The 16,919-nt window shown below is 39.8% G+C and overlaps 1 protein-coding gene across 2 annotated transcripts in view; it reads right to left on the bottom strand.

Annotated features, from left to right (window-relative positions):
- Positions 1 to 4,829: 4,829 nt before the first annotated feature.
- The window catches only part of samd4b.L (sterile alpha motif domain containing 4B L homeolog), a 31,034-nt gene continuing 18,944 nt past the window's right edge, over positions 4,830 to 16,919 (bottom strand). Inside the window, exons 6-13 of one of the 2 annotated variants that reach the window (XM_018228941.2) lie at positions 13,836 to 13,922; positions 13,450 to 13,750; positions 11,750 to 11,835; positions 10,079 to 10,203; positions 8,381 to 8,579; positions 8,092 to 8,215; positions 6,911 to 6,994; positions 4,830 to 5,937 (exon numbers count right to left, since the gene is read on the bottom strand). In XM_018228941.2, the coding sequence (XP_018084430.1) occupies positions 5,909 to 5,937; positions 6,911 to 6,994; positions 8,092 to 8,215; positions 8,381 to 8,579; positions 10,079 to 10,203; positions 11,750 to 11,835; positions 13,450 to 13,750; positions 13,836 to 13,922 (1,035 nt within the window). In that variant the 3' untranslated portion in view covers positions 4,830 to 5,908. 2 annotated transcript variants of the gene reach the window in all.

Genomic DNA, 16,919 nt, shown 5'->3' with positions numbered 1-16,919 from the left:
GCCTTTTCCCTTGCAACTCTCTGCAACTAATAATAAAACATTTCAAAACAGCTGCATTTTCCCCTTGCGACTCCCTGCACCTGATAAACTTCCATAACAGCTGCCTTTTCCCTTGCAACTCCCTGTACCTGACCACAAACTGTTCCAGAACAGCTGTTTCCTTTGCATCCTTCGTAGCAGCACATCTGAGATTTAATTCTGCCTTTAAAGATAGGACAGTTAGGCACACCTCCAAACAATAGCCCTCAATAAAGCCTCCCCCTTCTCCCACATTCGCCATTGTTTTTTTTTTACAGGACAGGATAGGGTGGTAGCTATTTAGCTAGCTGATAGGAGCACGGAAGACCAGGAAGTGGCATACCAGCAGGCTCAAGGAGCCTGACGATGTGGTTTGGATACAGGAGGAGCAGCATATGCGTGGGAAGCCGGTCCTGCATAGGTAGGAAATCTTCCTCAAAAATAACGGTCGCATTATTATATGGTTTTTTTCCCCTGGTTGCGTGGAGCCAAAGTACAAGTAGTGAGGACGCATGGGGGGGGGGGTAAGCGTTTTTGTGCTTACCTACTTAGATGTCAAGCCCAAGGAAGCGCTTTCCCGGTACATCCATTTATGAAGGAGCTAATGAACATGGAATGGAAAAAGCTCCAGTCTTGAATAAAAGAATCAAACTCTTGTATTCTGTGGAACAGAGAGAAACAGATCAATGGGAAGCGCTGTCTAAAGTTGATGTAGCAGTCGCCCGTTTCACCAAGAGAACGGTGATAGCTGTGGTTCAAGCCCCAAGGACGATATGGACCGTAAAGTGAAACATCGCTAAGAAGGATTTATTCGGCGGCAGCTGCACAGTGTACAGTAGCTTCTACCTCAGTCTCCAGAGCCCTCAGGGCGTGGATTCTGCAGTTAGAAGATGTGGAAGGGAAGGTTCCAAGAGAGAACATTCTGAATTACCTTCAGGATATTAAGATAACAGATTTTCTATGCGATGCCTCGGTTCAAAACCTCAGATTGGCAGCAAGAATTATGGGGCTCTCTACCACAGCTGGAAGGGCCATCTGGTTAAAACCTTGGGAAGCAGATGTTACATCTAAAAATAATTATGCAATTTGGAATTTCAACCCGGTCACCTTTTTGGAAATCAAATAGAGGACCTTATGGAAAAGCTGTCAGATGACAAAAAACTAAAGGTAATTGGAGGAGATCCTTTTTTCGTAGACGAAGAAGATCTCCCCTTAGATATGGTCAGAGAAGTGGAAATAGGAACCAAAGTGAGGGAGCAGGTACATTCAGATCTGTTAGGAAGTGTGATGGGATGAATTTAGGTTTTTTTGTTAATGTTAATTGCTGGCCAGTAAACTGTGTAACTAGCTATGTGTATAATTATGTAAATACTTTGTTTAGGTGTAAACTAGTTTGGTTAACAAACATTACATTATAAGGATATAATGTACAGAATTTTCATGGGTTTTGTGTATTATATTGTTATAAGTGAATGATGAGGCAGCATGTGCAGGCTGGGAACACACAGGGCAAAGTGGGAGGCGTTTGCTGCAGAGTTCAGCCTGTTAGTCAGTGTTGTGACCACTTCCTGTGGGAGATTGAAGAGACACTCCTATTTCAGCCTAGCTTCTGACCTGTAAAGATCTCTCTGCAGCACTTATGACAGCTTTAATGCTTTGAAACTGTTTTTCTTTCTGCATCATTACATATTTTGAGGAAGGATGAATCATATATCAGAATATGAAGTTTATATAAAATGTCTCCTAAAAGGCTGTGAGATGTTATTTGCATTAGAGCAGGGCACAATATGGCCCTTTAATATAGCAAGGAACTTTGAGGGAGATACAGTTGTGTGTGTTGCTCTGCCAACTTGAAATGAATACTTGACTTTCACCTAAACCATCCGTACAATTTTGTTTACCATTACCAACATGCACAGGCAGGTGTCATTGATGCTTTTTGTTATTTCTCAAGCCCTTCTTGCTATTTTGGCTGAGATTTGTGCTATGGCTTTCTTGAAGGGTTGGTTCACCTTTAAGTTAACTTTTCATATGTTATAGTATGGCCAATGCTAAGCAACTTTTCCATTGGTCTTCATTATTTTTTTTTTTTTTAGAGTTTTCTAATTATTTGCCTTCTTCTTCTGATTCTTTCCAGCTTTCAGGAGGGGGTCACTGACCCCATCTAAAAACAAAGGCTCTGTAAGGCTATTGCTGTATTGCTATTGCTACTTTGTATTACTCATCTTTCTATTCAGACTGTCTCCTATTCATATAACAGTTTCTTATTCAAATCAATGCATGGTTTCTTGGGTAACTTGGACCCTAGCCACCAGATTGCTGAATAGCAAACTGGAGAGCTGCTGAATAAAAAGCTAAATAACTCAAAAACCTCAAATAATTAGACAATGAGTTAATTTAAAAGTGAACAACCCCTACACTGGGTTGGAGAAACTTTCTCCAACTGAAGCAAAATAAGACCAACAGTAAATAGGACTGCTGTATGGAAGATTTACCTTAGTTTGGGTATTGGAGGCTTGTCAATTTAATGACCCACAAGATGGAGGCAAGAGGAAACAGTGGGTATATACTGTATACAGTTAGGTCCATAAATCTTTGGACAGACAACTTTTTTCTAATTTAGGTTCTGTACTTTACTACGATGACTTATGGTAGACCTGGATATCGATACACCAACTCCTGGAGAGTGTTGTTCACTTGTTTGGCAGTTGTGAAGGGGTTTCTCTTCTTCATGGAAATTATTCTGTGATCATCCGCCACTGTTGTCTTCTGTGGACGTCCAGGTCTTTTTGTGTTGCAGTGCGTTCTCGAATGGCTTGTTTCACCTGCATGGAGAGCTCATTTGATCGCATGTTGTCAAAATCTTCCACATACAAGAACCCTCCCCCTCTCAAATCAACTGAAGGGCTTTTATCTGCTTCATTGATAGACATAACAAAGGAACTGCCCACACCTGCCCATGAAATAGCCTTTGAGTCAATGGTCCAATTACTTTGAGCCCCTGAAATGAAGTGATTGTATTAAAAAAAGGCTTTAGTTCCTCACATTTTTATGCAATTTTTTTGTTCAACCCACTGAATTAAAGATGAATGTCTGCAGTTCAACTGCATCTGAGTTTCATTTAAAATTCATTGTGGTAATGTACAGAACCAAAATTAGAAAAAAGTTCTCTCTGTCCAAAGATTGATGGACCTAACTTTATAAGCATTGTAGCATCAATTGCTCAGATGTACATTCAGAAAACGCTTAATCATAGGCTCCGAGCTTATGATTAAGTTTTAGAACAGAAAACCCATAAGGCTACCTCTTTACACCTAATTCAACTATTATTGGATTTTACACGTCTGTTTGAGAGCCTGTGGTTTTTCGCATACCAAGAATCCACCCCGTGTGGCTCAGCCTCACAGATCACATTTAAACTTTTGTTACGGAGATCTGAGCACAAACTGATAATAAAGTATTCAACGTTAGCCCAACATCCATAGTAGTGATGTGCAGGCCGAACCGATACCCGCGGGTCGGGGTCGACCTCGCAGTGCTCCTCGCGGGGTGGCAGCGGGTTGCGCTCTTCCAGCCCGCCACCTTTAAATGCAGGCATCCGACTTCCGGTTTTATTGTCTTGTGTCTGCTTGCCCTGCCCCTTTTGTGACATCATCGGCAGGGCGGGTCTATAAAAGGACCCCGGAAGCGGGTTAGGGAAACCCTGACCCGCACATCACTAATGCATATCCTTCTCTGTTGCGTTGGGTCTGTGGGTTTTGCCTCCAAGTGTTATCCTGCCCCTTATGAGTACCTGTTTCTGCTTATGCCGTAGCATTTATCAATGGGCGAAAGTGAAAGTTTAAATAAACACGCCTTTCAAAATCCCATAGAAATTAATGAAGTGGCGGAATTTCACTCTAGCAGACTGTGGCAATCTTTATCAGAGTGAAGTTAAATATACCCCTTTATCTTTTAAAGCCAGACCAACTTTTTCACCCATACATTTTTTGAAAAGATGAAAAAAACCTCTGATTTTTGGATACTATATGTTGACTTTAATCAATACATGACATTGTCAAATTTCTAAAAATGTATAATTTTTATTCTGAACCTAGATGGGAAAATCTCTTCCAAAAACATTCCTTACCCAGATGGAACTAAGCTAATTGTCTGGCTACAAGGCTAAGGGCAAGCTTGTGTAGCTCATTGGCGTTTTGGTTTTCAGAGTATGCAGGTGTATTTGTGGACCAGGTCCAACAGCGCCGTCAAACTGTCATCATTTCAAGTATTTCACATGTAGCCTAGAATCAGTTTTGCTAGTTGTTTTATACAAAAACAAACTTGATACAGAATGACCTGTTCTTGACCAGCCCATTGTAGGTGAAATGAAGCTCAAGTGGTGGAAAGAACACCATGACACTTGCAATATCTCTTATCACCCTGGCAGCAAACTCCTGCTGCTGAATTCACTGGCTTGTAAAATGATTTCCTTCTATAAAGTAGCACTTGAGTAACTACTTCTCATCAGTTATTTTCCATTAGCCTTGATAGCACAGCGACACCAAATATGAATTCTGTATACAGTACCACCAAATGGTGATGTTCTTCTTAATTCTTTGGCCTAGGCAAATGAGCGGAGGCAGGCTGAATATAAAAGTGCAATGTAACTGCCTGTCTTGCTTCATAAGGACACACATCTGTGTTCACTTCTAAAATGTAACATGATGAGATTACAATTAAAAAAACGATTTACATTACAATACAAACCAGGACTGAAGAGGAAGTTGCTTTGTGAACAAAAATCCAGGTACAAAAGAACACTCAAAGGGTCACATTTTTACATTATCTTTTAATAATTTTGAACTCATGGTTACCAGCCATAGTCATAACAAAAGTTATTCATAATAAAATGTATCTAAAATAACATTTTTGTTTTCTATTTGAAAAGGAGCTGTGTTTCTATGTTAGAAATAAATAGTTAGCGATATTCTGAAAATACTTCTGGAGAAGGAGGTCACTGGCAGTCTCAGCGGGCACTGCCCAACTCTTAACCTCCACGCTCTGCGTGTGGCAACAAGGGCAGCTCCCAGGACTGAAGCTCTAGTCTACAAGTAAGCAAGGAAGGAGGGCTATGGGCTGATCAGGCCTAGCTGGTGGAAATGCATGATATGGTTGGATACAGTTGGAGGTTGGGCACATATACAGGGGTACACTTCCCCACACATCTGCAAGATTAGTGTTATGAGCAGGACAAACTGCCCCTGCGGGTATTATATTGGCAACATAGCTGCAGTTATGGAATCCAACACTCCTGTCTTTTGTGGCGTCCAAAGAAAAAAATCCTAACAACCTCTCCTGACTTTTTAAGATGCCTTTCACATTGCCCAGTATGCTTTTGTGAGCAGCCCTGTCCTGTCCAATCATACATTTGTTTCCGAGTGCATCAGCCTTCAACATCCTTTTACGGTGGCATTTCTTTTCCTCTAGCTTAGTGTGGTAGCCGAGCTTCTGGCTCCATTGCGCTTTGCTTTCCCCCAAACTGCACATATTGAGAGATTGGACCTCTCCTCCTCACCTCAGTACAGCTCTTTACTATAACAGAGACCAGCACAAGGTACAAGAATAGTGTCTGATCGGGATCCTCCCACATGCAACTTTGCCTCAGTCATCTCATACAGAGAGAACAAGCTCCTTTTCTCAATGTGAACGCTTAGCCGTGCTTCTGTGTGTTTGGATAAGTTAAAGGGTACAATAGCTTAAACAAGTATTAGAACATGGTGGGAGAAAGATGTAGTGACAGCCTCATGGAGAGTGTGATGGGAAATAGCAGTTACTGCCTCTGCCAGGCCGAGGACGTGAGATAGAGTCTCCGGTTCTGCCTTATTATGAAGGTGTCGGGGGCACAAGATCAGATGGTCGATGTCTTGTCTGTTCCCTCTGTTACAAAGAAAGCAGAAGTTATAAAGGTTCCTAGTGCATAATACAAATGAATACCCAGCCCTAGCACATAAATGTATTTACATATACCAGTAAACCCCCAAAGTAATGTTGCTCTGAGTCCCCTGTCAAAAGAAACACAGCATTTCTTTCCTTCTATTGTGTACACATGGGCTTCTGTATCAGACTTCCTGCCTTCAGCTTAAACCTCCTTGCCCTGGGCAAGAGCATGCTCAGTTTGTTCCTCTTCCCCCACCCCTCCCTTCTCTACTGTAATCTGAGCCCAGAGTAGGTAGAGACTCAGGCAGGAAGTGATGTCACACCATGTTAATACTGCAGCTCCTATCCTAAACAAACAGAGAGTTTTTAGAGCTTTTTACTCAGGTATGGTAAAACATTCTACAGAATAAAGATAGCATTCTAGCTTGCACTATTGCAGCTAATCTATTGGCAATAAAATGCCTCTGTACCTTTCCTTCTCCTTTAAACATTTATCACAAGATTAAATGAGCACTAAGTGGCAGTTTGCTACTATATACAATGCACATCTGGATCTGCAGCCATATTACACTTGTAAAGACAGTGACCTGACACTGAGGAAAGCGACACTTGGTGAAAAGAACAACCAACTGTGTTGTAGAGGACACAAAGGTTTGACACTGAGGAATTTATTGGCAAAATCAGTCTGGTGTTTGAGGGAGTGACATGGTAATATCCGGGATTAGTGCAAGCAGGTGGGCACCCTAAAGAGGTTACCAATGGCACTTCTAAACCTAATCCTACTGTCTCACTTACCATTAAAAACCTGTTGTCCTAAATGCTAAAAGGCAGTAAAAAGCATTTTTTCCCATTTGCTTGTGTGTGTCTGTCCTGTGAATGTTTTGACAGTTACACACCTCCTGGTTATCCTATTATGCCTTAAATAAAGTATATTACACATCAATTGCATAAAATCAGATGGTTTTTGTATTACCTTCTAAAGCATGCTCTGTCATACTCAGACACAAGGACTCCAACCGGGGGTTAATCTCTAAATCAGCCCCAGGCACCTGGCAATCTGCAGAAACAGAAGAAATCAGTCATGCAGGCATTAGTATTAGGAAAGAATAATCAAAAAATGTGTAACCGGTCTATAACCAGTATCTGGTTCCTAGAATCCTAGTAGCTGCACAAATGCCAAATAGCAGTGAAACTGAATTAAAAAAAATCCAGCTTTACAATCAGGGAAACTGGTACAAGATAAAAGATGGTGACCTTCACCTTATTAAATTGTATTAAAGGGGTGGTTCACCTTTAAGTTAACTTTAAGTATGTTATAGAATGGCTAATTCTAAGCAACTTTTCACTTGCCTTTCATTTTTAATAGTTTTTGAATTATTTGCTGCCGCCTTCAAACTCTTTACAGCTTTCAAATGGAGGTCTAAAAAATAAATGTTCCGTAAGGCTGCACATTTTTTGTTATTGCAACCTATTGCAGCCCCTCCCCTATTCAAATTGCAGTCTTTTTTTCAAATCAATGCATGGTTGCTAGGGTAACTTGGATCCTAGCAACCACACTGCTGAAATGGCAAACTGTTGAATAAAAAGCTAAATAACACAAAAATCCACAGATAATAACAAACAAAAACCAATTACAAATGGTCTCAGAATATCACCGTCTACATCATACAAAAAGTTAACTGAAAGGTGAACAACCACTTTAAATGTAGGAAACACTTAAAGTATCAGTAACATCAAAATTGTTTTTAAAACAAATTTGTTTGTATACTACGAAAAAAAAACCACCAACACATATTAAACTTTAAAATAGCAAAATCTTTATTAAGAAATAACTTACTGTGTGATCCATCGTGCGTCTCTCGATTTCTCTTCCCTGCCTTTCTTATAGGAGATAGCCAGGGAGGAGAAATTGAGTGCCACACGATGGATCGTTGCCTTTTCTGAAGAGGAGCACAAGCAGAGATTCGGTGAGTTATTTCTAAAAAAAAAAAAAAAAAAAAAAAAAAAAAAGACTTTGCAATTTTTAAGTTTAATATGTGTTGGTGTTTTTTTCCGTAGTTATGTTACTGGTCCTTTAAGAAGTCACAAATACCAACAGCCATAATACACTGGAATACAATGGAGTCAAATTACTAAAACACACGTAAATCTTACCAGGGGGAAACTTTAAAATACTCTGTGGAGAAGTGTGTACGGGTAATGAATGTGTGCGTTGCACAGAACTGTGACTTGGGCATGGCATACTGTTGCTGCCCCCAGGATTGGCAAACCACAGGTTCTATGGAAACAAAAGCACATTCCATTAATAGTAAATGTGATAAATACAACTAACTATAAGAATTCATTTGGTTTTAATATAGTAAATAACATCCTTTAAAGCAATCTTTTTAGTTAATGCCAAGTGATCATCAAAGCAAGGAATTTTTTAGTTTTTTTTTCTCACCTGCCGACCCTGGCTTCCAGTGCTCGGGCTGGTAAGTGCATGCCTTGGAGAGACACCTCCAATTGACCCAGGGCTCATAACATTAATACGGGAAGGTGGCACTACCCTAGGAGGCATCTGGAATGGACGCTGTCCTCTCCGAGCTATGGAAGACCCCACAGATCCAGCTAAGGGGAGAGAGTTGGATGCAAACGCCCAGCTGCAGAATGAAATTATTACAATATTAGACAGTGTCCCACAGTATCCTGTATTAGTGCAAACACACACACACATCCACTTTCTCTAGCATTCGCTCAATGCCCTCTTTACCCAACTTGAGTACACAAACATGCTACTACCGCTTACTATATACTACCTTTCCACATTCCCTAATCTGTATCATAATACACTGCCTATGTTCCCTAGCCTATACACACACACAATATCTCTTGCCTAGATGAGAAAATTTAGAGTGATCAAAATTCTGGATTTATGAGATTGCAATGTATAGTATACTGTTGTGAAAGTATGCCCATTGTTCCGGTCATATCACTGGTAAGCCCCAAAGTAAAGGCAGGTTCTGTCTACTGACTACTATTCAATAGTTTGCACAGGCTGGTAACTAGGAGTAAGATAATGGGTTTCAACACTCTCTCTGGTGGAGGCTGGACTTGTGTGTGAACTACATACACCGTAAACTACGAGTGAATAGGTTGGAATTAGAAGGATGTTTAAGCAGTTTTCAGTAGGTGTCAGCTTTAGCAGGTTGCCAGCCTGTATGTAGGATGCTGTGGTTTTAGTGCCAGACTGTCAACTCATAATTATGTGATTTTTCATATTTTTCCATCTTGGAGCAAAGCTGAATAAAAAAGTGTTTGGAATCTACAGCTGCTGTGAAGACTTTCTGACAAGTGTAACCCCCAAAAAGAACCAAAAATATTGTACCTTCTTTTATTTTATTTTTTTATGCTAACATAGCATAAAGCTTGTGCTACCTGTAACATGTACTACACCAGGAAAGCTATTATTCTTCACTGAAATGAATGACTGTCCCTGCTGGAGGAAAAAAAAAAAAAGACAAATGCTTCTAGAATTAGTTTTACAGTCCAAATTGATTTGAGGTCGCCGCATGAAATTCTTCAAGTTTTAGGAAACTTGGCGTTTGCCACGATTGTTATTACTTGACTCTTCATAGGTCAGTGTTACAGATCCCTGGCCTAGCAGTGGAGAAAAAGAAAACGTTTTTCGCTCATGCACCTCTCCACAAGTTTATTTGTAAAAATAAATTCCTCAAAAAATGAACAGTAAAATAATGATAATTAAGGGTTAGTAAATAATCCCTGGATATGTTCTGTTAAAAAAAAAAGGCCAAGCCTAAAGAGATAATAATCATACATAAAATATTCCAGAACTTTTGAACATTCTAAGTGAGTTGTTTCCTCTTCCACAGTCCAATGAACACAGGGCTCAAAACCTCTTATTTTCCTGTACAACTACAGACCTTGAGTGTCATCCTTCTCGTATTCAAAGCCTTGCATTCACATTCCTTTACTTTTCTATTCCATTGCTATACTGCTCACCTGCCAATTGTTTTTTTTAAACAGCAACTAGGCCAGCACCAGAGTTTACAAAGTGTGCAACCTTTGTGCAAGTTAATAAATCCCATTACCTATCTGCAACCTTTTCTTACCTGTGCCCCTACTCACACACACTGCCCACCTGCACCCCTTTTGTTTTCTGTACCCCTGCATTTCCAGCAATGCTTTTCTGGGAAGCGTCCGGAGTAATTTCAAAACTTGCTGCTTCCAAGACATCAGCCTCTTCTTTTGGGTTTCTGTGAATGCCTTTTGCAACAAACAGATACAGGGTTAAGATCATTTTAGGGAAATATAAGTAAAAGTTACATCATGAGACACAACTGATGGAAGCAAAGAAATGCATCAGATAAAGTGCAGAAATCCCACAATACACTACAAATAATTTCACTCATTCTCAGTCTGGTTGCAATAGTTAAGCAGACCTCTGATAGCCAAGAAAAAAATACACCTTAGGATAGGAGTACACGGACGTTTTCGGCGTGATCCGACGCGCTGCGTCAAAACGCCAGCGACGGAAATCAGGTAAGAGATCGAAATGTCAGATGCAACATCCGACAGTCGTGTCGGATCAACGCTGCGACTTCATCCGACAATTCATTCACTTACCTTATTTCTGTCACATGCGATCTGACGCCGGCGTTTTGTCGCAGCGCGTTGGTTCGCACCGAAAATGTCCGTGTAGTCCTACCCTTAAAGACCCCCCCCCACAGAAAGCATTGTATAAATGCAGGGTTTCCAAATTCACGTATGTATATCCTTGAAAAAGGTCCCCAGGTGGGACCGAAACGTCGGATAAAAATGTGTTTTGTTTGAAAATAAATAAATATAAATATATATATATATATAAATAAATAACACGTTCCAATGAGCATCCGCACTCCAATGCACTCTGGTATAGCTTCTCCAGCTGGGGTGCACGGTTAAAATATATGCATTTGAATTCTCCGAAGAACCAGCACTCCCGTATATAAAAATATCAGTTTTTATTTCAGTTACATTCCAACGTTTCGGTCCCTGTTGGGACCTTTCTCAAGGATCCTTGAGAAAGGTCCCAACAGGGACCGAAACGTTGGAATGTAACAGAAATAAAAATGATATTTTTATATACGGGAGTGCTGGTTCTTCAGAGAATTCAAATATATATATGTATATATGTATTTATATGTATATCTATATATATCTATATATCTATATATATCTATATATATCTATCTATCTATATATATATCTCTATCTATATATATATCTCTATCTATATATATATCTCTATATATATCTCTATATATATATATATATATATATATATATATATATATATATATATATATATATATATATATATATCTCTATATCTATATATATATATATATATATATGAGATTTATATATAAACATATACACACACTTGGAAACCATCTTTTTTTCCCATCAAGCTATGCATTTATATGCACAGTTGAAGTGTTTAACAGGAATACGTGTGTTTAAAAACAACATATTTGCAAATGTTAATGCTACATTACAATTTATTTCATAAAATTTAAAACATGGGAACAAATTAAATAGTGGGGCCTGTGTAAAAGTCTGGACACCCTAGGAAGTCAAAATTGATATCATCACCATATGTAAATTGACAAGGGATGCCCAAAGATCAGCGTTCAATGGTATTTCCATCAAATATACAGCACATTATGATTTAGTAGTGATAACCTTCAAAGTATTTGTTAAAGGAAAACTATAACCCCAAAATGAATACTTAAGCATCAAAATGCACTACCCACAGACATGGTCTTACCTCATGTGAAATGCACTTTTCTAAAAGCTGCAGGTAACACGAGATGTTGTCTTCATCTGGTCGGGACACCAGAAGCTGTGTACAAACTATGTAGAGACAAAAAAAAACCCAAACATACAGTTTAGAAAATCGTTACATAGGCAATAATGAGTAATATATTGTGCTGGTTTCTCTTTGGATAAAAATTAACATTATCTTTAAAAATTGTCTCTTTTTTGGAGCTCCCTATAGATCTACTACAGTCTCTGTGTGTGGTTCAAACGATGAATGGGGGACTGGGGGTGTGCCCTGCAAGCACAAAGAAAAGACAGGCTTCAGTTCTCTATCATTTCAGCTTCACTGCAGATTCCTATCCTAAGTGAGTGTGCCGAGTCCCGCTGGCTCCCCTGTACAGCCTGGGAAAGGAGGCAGCAGGACGTGAAACAGATTGGTGGGACTAGTAAGGTTTTTGCAAAAATTTTCAATAAAACCCTATACACTACTTTTTGAAGTACATTCCTTATAATATAGTGGTACACTGTTATTTTTCAAACAATAAATCCCCTTTATCTGGTATGGTGCCTATGGATTGGAGAAAAGCTAATGTTATTCCAATATTTAAAAAGGGACTATGATCTCAGCCTGGCATTTATAGGCCAGTAAGTTTGACATCTGTGGTGGGCTTGTTAAGGGATCACATTCCTAATGAATGGCATTATGAGCAGCAATCAGCATGGCTTTATGAAGGATAAGTCACGTCAGACAAATTTGATTGCTGTTTATAATAAGATAAGTAAGATGCTGGACAGTAGGGGGGGGCAGTAGATGTGATCTCTTTGGATTTTGCCAAAAATAGATCACGGGATACATTAAAAGGGTCATAGAGTCAGGGGAGGAGGGGGTCATTCTTCCACTGTATAGAGCACTTGTAAGGCCCCATCTAGAATATGCCGTACAGTTTTGGTCTCCATCACTCAAACAGGACATTATTGTATTAGAGGGGGTACAGAGAAGGCAACTAAAATGGTAAAAGGTATTGAAAATCTTAGCTATGAGGAAAGACTGGCCAAATTGGGGATGTTCACGCTGGAGAAGAGATCCTGAAGGGGTGATATGATGACTATGTATAAATATATAAGGGGATCGTATAATAATCTCTCTAATGCTTTATTTACCAGTAGGTCTTTCCAGCTGACACAAGGTCACCCATTCCGATTAGAAGAAAAGAGGTTCCGCCTAAATATTCTGAAGGGGTTTTTTTACAGTGAGAGCTGTGAAGATGTGGAATTCTCTCCCTGAATCAGTTGTACAGGCTGATACATTAGATAGCTTTAAGAAGGGGTTGGATTGCTTTTTAGCAAGTGAGGGAATACAGGGTTATGGGAGAGCTCATAGTACAAGTTGATCCAGGGTCTAGTCCGATTGCCATTTTGGAGTCAGGAAGGAATTTTTCCCCATCTGAGGCAAATTGAAGAGGGTTTTTTTGCCTTCCTTTGCCTTCCTCTGGATCAACTAGCAGTTAGGCAGATTAAACGAAAAAAAACCAAAACATAACTAAAAGGTTGAACTTGATGGACGTGTGTCAGAACAGATGACTAGAAGATAAAAGTATATTTCACTGGGAATAACAATGCTCAGCAGTAGAGTCAAACATATCTAGAACTTGACCTCAATGACCCAAAACTATTCGTTAAAACACATTTGGCTCTGTTGCTCCTCACCTTTTCCAAGCACTCTGGTAAGCTGCCCTGGGAGATCTCCCTCTGCTATAGGTGGTACTGCTGGCTCAGAATCACAAGCTGGGCTACTCTGTTGTTGCTGGAAACCATCTGCTGGGAGTCCAGGCGGAGGTTGATTCTCATCTGATCCTTTACAGCTTGGATCTTGGTTTGGCCTCTGTGAGGGAGTTTGCTCCCTGCCAGTACCATCCATCTGGTTAGGACGGTAGTATTTAATGGGTGTGATGACAATCTGCTGCAACTCCTGAAGAGCATTACGCACATTTCCGCCTTCTAAAATATCCTATACAAAATAAATAAAATGAAATATAGAAAGAGAGAGAAAGAGAGAGATGTGTATACAAAGCTAGCCAAGAACACTTTCTTACCTTTTCTAAGGATTTGAGGACACATGGTCTCTCCCGGAGCTTTTGTATACTCAAGGCGATTTTGTGTCTTGCCCCTTTGGTAACATTCTATTTGGGACAGGAAAGTGAGAAAGGAAACTGAACGTTATTATGTGGCCTATTCTACAGATATTTGAAGACAGCAATAGCTTCACAGTGGCCAGAGAAGCATTCAATGAAGTGGGTGTTTGTCAAATCACTAAGGGGTCAATCACATCAATATGTGAAAACACTTTTTAATATAAGCATGGTAATGAATACATCTTGTAAAGAAATACAAATAGTAGCAACAAACACATTTATGGAGTTTTTTATATGTTTTTTTAAACTGCATATTAAACAAGGTACAATAAAAAAAAGTTAAAGGAGACGTAAACCTTAAAATGAATGTATGCTACAAAACTGCTTAGAAAAGTACTCTGAGCAATTTTATAAATTTTTCACTTTCAGAGCCATTTAAGTTTTAATTATTTGCTAATCCAGTTATGGGACCTGGGGTTTTCCAGATAATGGATCTTTCTGTAATTTGGATCTTCATAACTTAAGTCTACTAGAAAATAATGCCAACATTAAGGACGGAATTATGGAAAGGCTATTTTAGACTCCATTTTATCCAAATAATCCAAAGTTTTAAAAATGATTTCCTTTTACTCTGTAAAAACAAAACAGTACCTTATACTTGATCCAAAGAAGTGATCCAAAGAAGATATAATTAATCCTTATTGGAAGCAAAACCAGTCTGATGGGTTTCTTTAGGGTAGAGACACACGCTCAGATTCAGGGAGATGTCACCCGGCGACAAATCTCCTCTTCTTTGGGGCAACTAATCTCCCCAAACTGCCTTCCCGCCAGCTAGAATGTAAATCGCCGACGAGATGGCATTTAGAGCGCTTCGTTTACCAAAGTTGCCTCACAAGGAAACTTCAGGCAGCTTCGGAAAGGAATCGCTCTGAGTGCCATCCCGCCGGAGATTTACATTCTAGCTGGCGGGAAGGCAGTTCGGGGAGATTAGTTGCCCCAAAGAAGAGGAGATTTGTCGCCAGGTGACTAATCTCCCCGAATCTGAGCGTGTGTCTCTTCAGAAAAGAAAACAGAAGTATTCTGATGCAAGTTGTTGGAAGGAAGTGTTTGGGAAAGCCAGCTTCTCTAAAAAGACTGCACCCCAAAACCTCTGAACTATCACAAGTCCAGAAAATAGGGAAGAGTCCATCTCATCCCTACATTTAAACTAAGCCCACCCTGAAATTTAAGTGTGGATCTTCCCCTGACCATAAAAAATCCCTTGATAATTTTATCAACTGCTAGGGAGAAGAGGGGAGTTTACGCAAGACATAGAAAAACCTATGGAAATTATTTTAAACATATTAATTTTACCAGGCAAGGAGAGAGGACGGTTTCGCTAAATAGAAATTTTGGTGTCCAACAGGGCTTATGTCTAATTGTTTAAACCAAGGTATCAAAAGGAGTTCTCCACCTGGAGCTGCAGTATAGATTCAGGGGTTCCTGGTGGGGTGGGGTCTATAGGGAAAATAACGGACTTGTTATAATTAATCTTTATTTGGGAGTACTGGCCAAATTTGGAGACCACCGTCAGGAGAGTTTTGCGGCCTGATTAGGATATGCTTAATATTGCAGCATGTCTTTGCCATTAAGTGATATTTTTTTTCAATAAATCTACCATACAAGCCCTCTATTTCCTTGCTTTCCTGATACAGATAGCCAACTGGCACTGGGTAGGGGCCACTTCCATCGCCAGAATCTTAGTCTATGCAAGAGTATGCAGTGCTCTTACAAATCTGTGACCAGATGCATACATTTGTATGAAAAAGTTTGGGAACCCATCTTAATTCTTTGGAGTTTTGTTTATCATTGGCTGAATCTAGCAACTTCCTTTTAATATATAACATGCCTTATGGAAACAGTAGTATTTCAGCCATGACAAAGTTTATTGGATTAACAGAAAATATGCATCATAACAAAATTAGACAGGTGCATAAATGTGGGCACCCAAACAGAGATATTATGTGAATACTTAGTTGTGCCCATTTTGCAAATGTAACAGCCTCTAGACACCTCCTATAGCCTTTGATGAGTGTCTGGATTCTGGATGGAGGTATTTTTGACCATTGGTCCATACAAAATCTCTCCAGTTCAGTTAAATTTGATGGCTGCCGAGCATGGACAGTCTGCTTCAAATCATCCCAAAGATTTTTCATGATATTCAAGTCAGGGGACTGTGACGGCCATTGCAGAATATTGTACTTCTCCCTCTGCATAAATGCCTTTGTAGATTTCCAAGTGTGTTTAGGGTCATTGTCTTGTTGGAATATCCAACCTCTGCCTAACTTCAACTTTGTGACTGATGCTTGAACATTATCCTGAAGAATTTGTTGATATTGGGTTGAATTCATCTGACCCTCGACTTTAACAAGGGCCCCAGTCCCTGAACTAACCCCACAACCCCACAGCATGATGGAACCTCCAGCAAATTTGACAGTAGATATCAGGTGTTTTTCTTGGAATGCAGTGTTCTTCTTCCACCATGGAAAGCGCTTTTTGTTATGACCAAATAATTTTTGTTCCATCAGTCCAAAGCACTTTGTTCCAAAATGATTGTGGCTTGTCTAAATGAGCTTTTGCATACAACAAGCGACTGTTTGTGGCGTGAGTGCAGAAAGGGCTTCTTTCTCATCACCCTGCCATACAGATGTTCTTTGTGCAAATTGCGCTGAATTGTAGAACGATGTACAGATACACCATCTGCAGCAAGATGTTCTTGCAGGTCTTTGGAGGTGATCTTTGGGTTGTCTGTAACCACTCACAATCATTCGCATATGCCGCTCCTGTATTTTTCTTGGCCTGCCAGACCTGGGTTTTACAGCAACTGTGCCTGTGGCCTTCCATTTCCTGATGACATTCCTTACAGTTGAAACTGCCTTCCCCTAAACCATGAGACTGAACAATCTTTGTTTTCAGATCTTTTGAGAGTTGCTTTGAGGATCCCATGCTGTCACTCTTCAGAGGAGAGTCAAACAGAAGCACAACTTGCAACTAACCACCTTTAAT

This window comes from Xenopus laevis, chromosome 8L (genome assembly GCF_017654675.1).
Source record: "Xenopus laevis strain J_2021 chromosome 8L, Xenopus_laevis_v10.1, whole genome shotgun sequence".
In the NCBI taxonomy this organism is placed as follows: Eukaryota; Metazoa; Chordata; class Amphibia; order Anura; family Pipidae; genus Xenopus; species Xenopus laevis.
The sequence above is the reverse complement of the archived record's forward strand: the minus strand, read 5'-3'. Positions and strand labels throughout refer to the sequence as shown.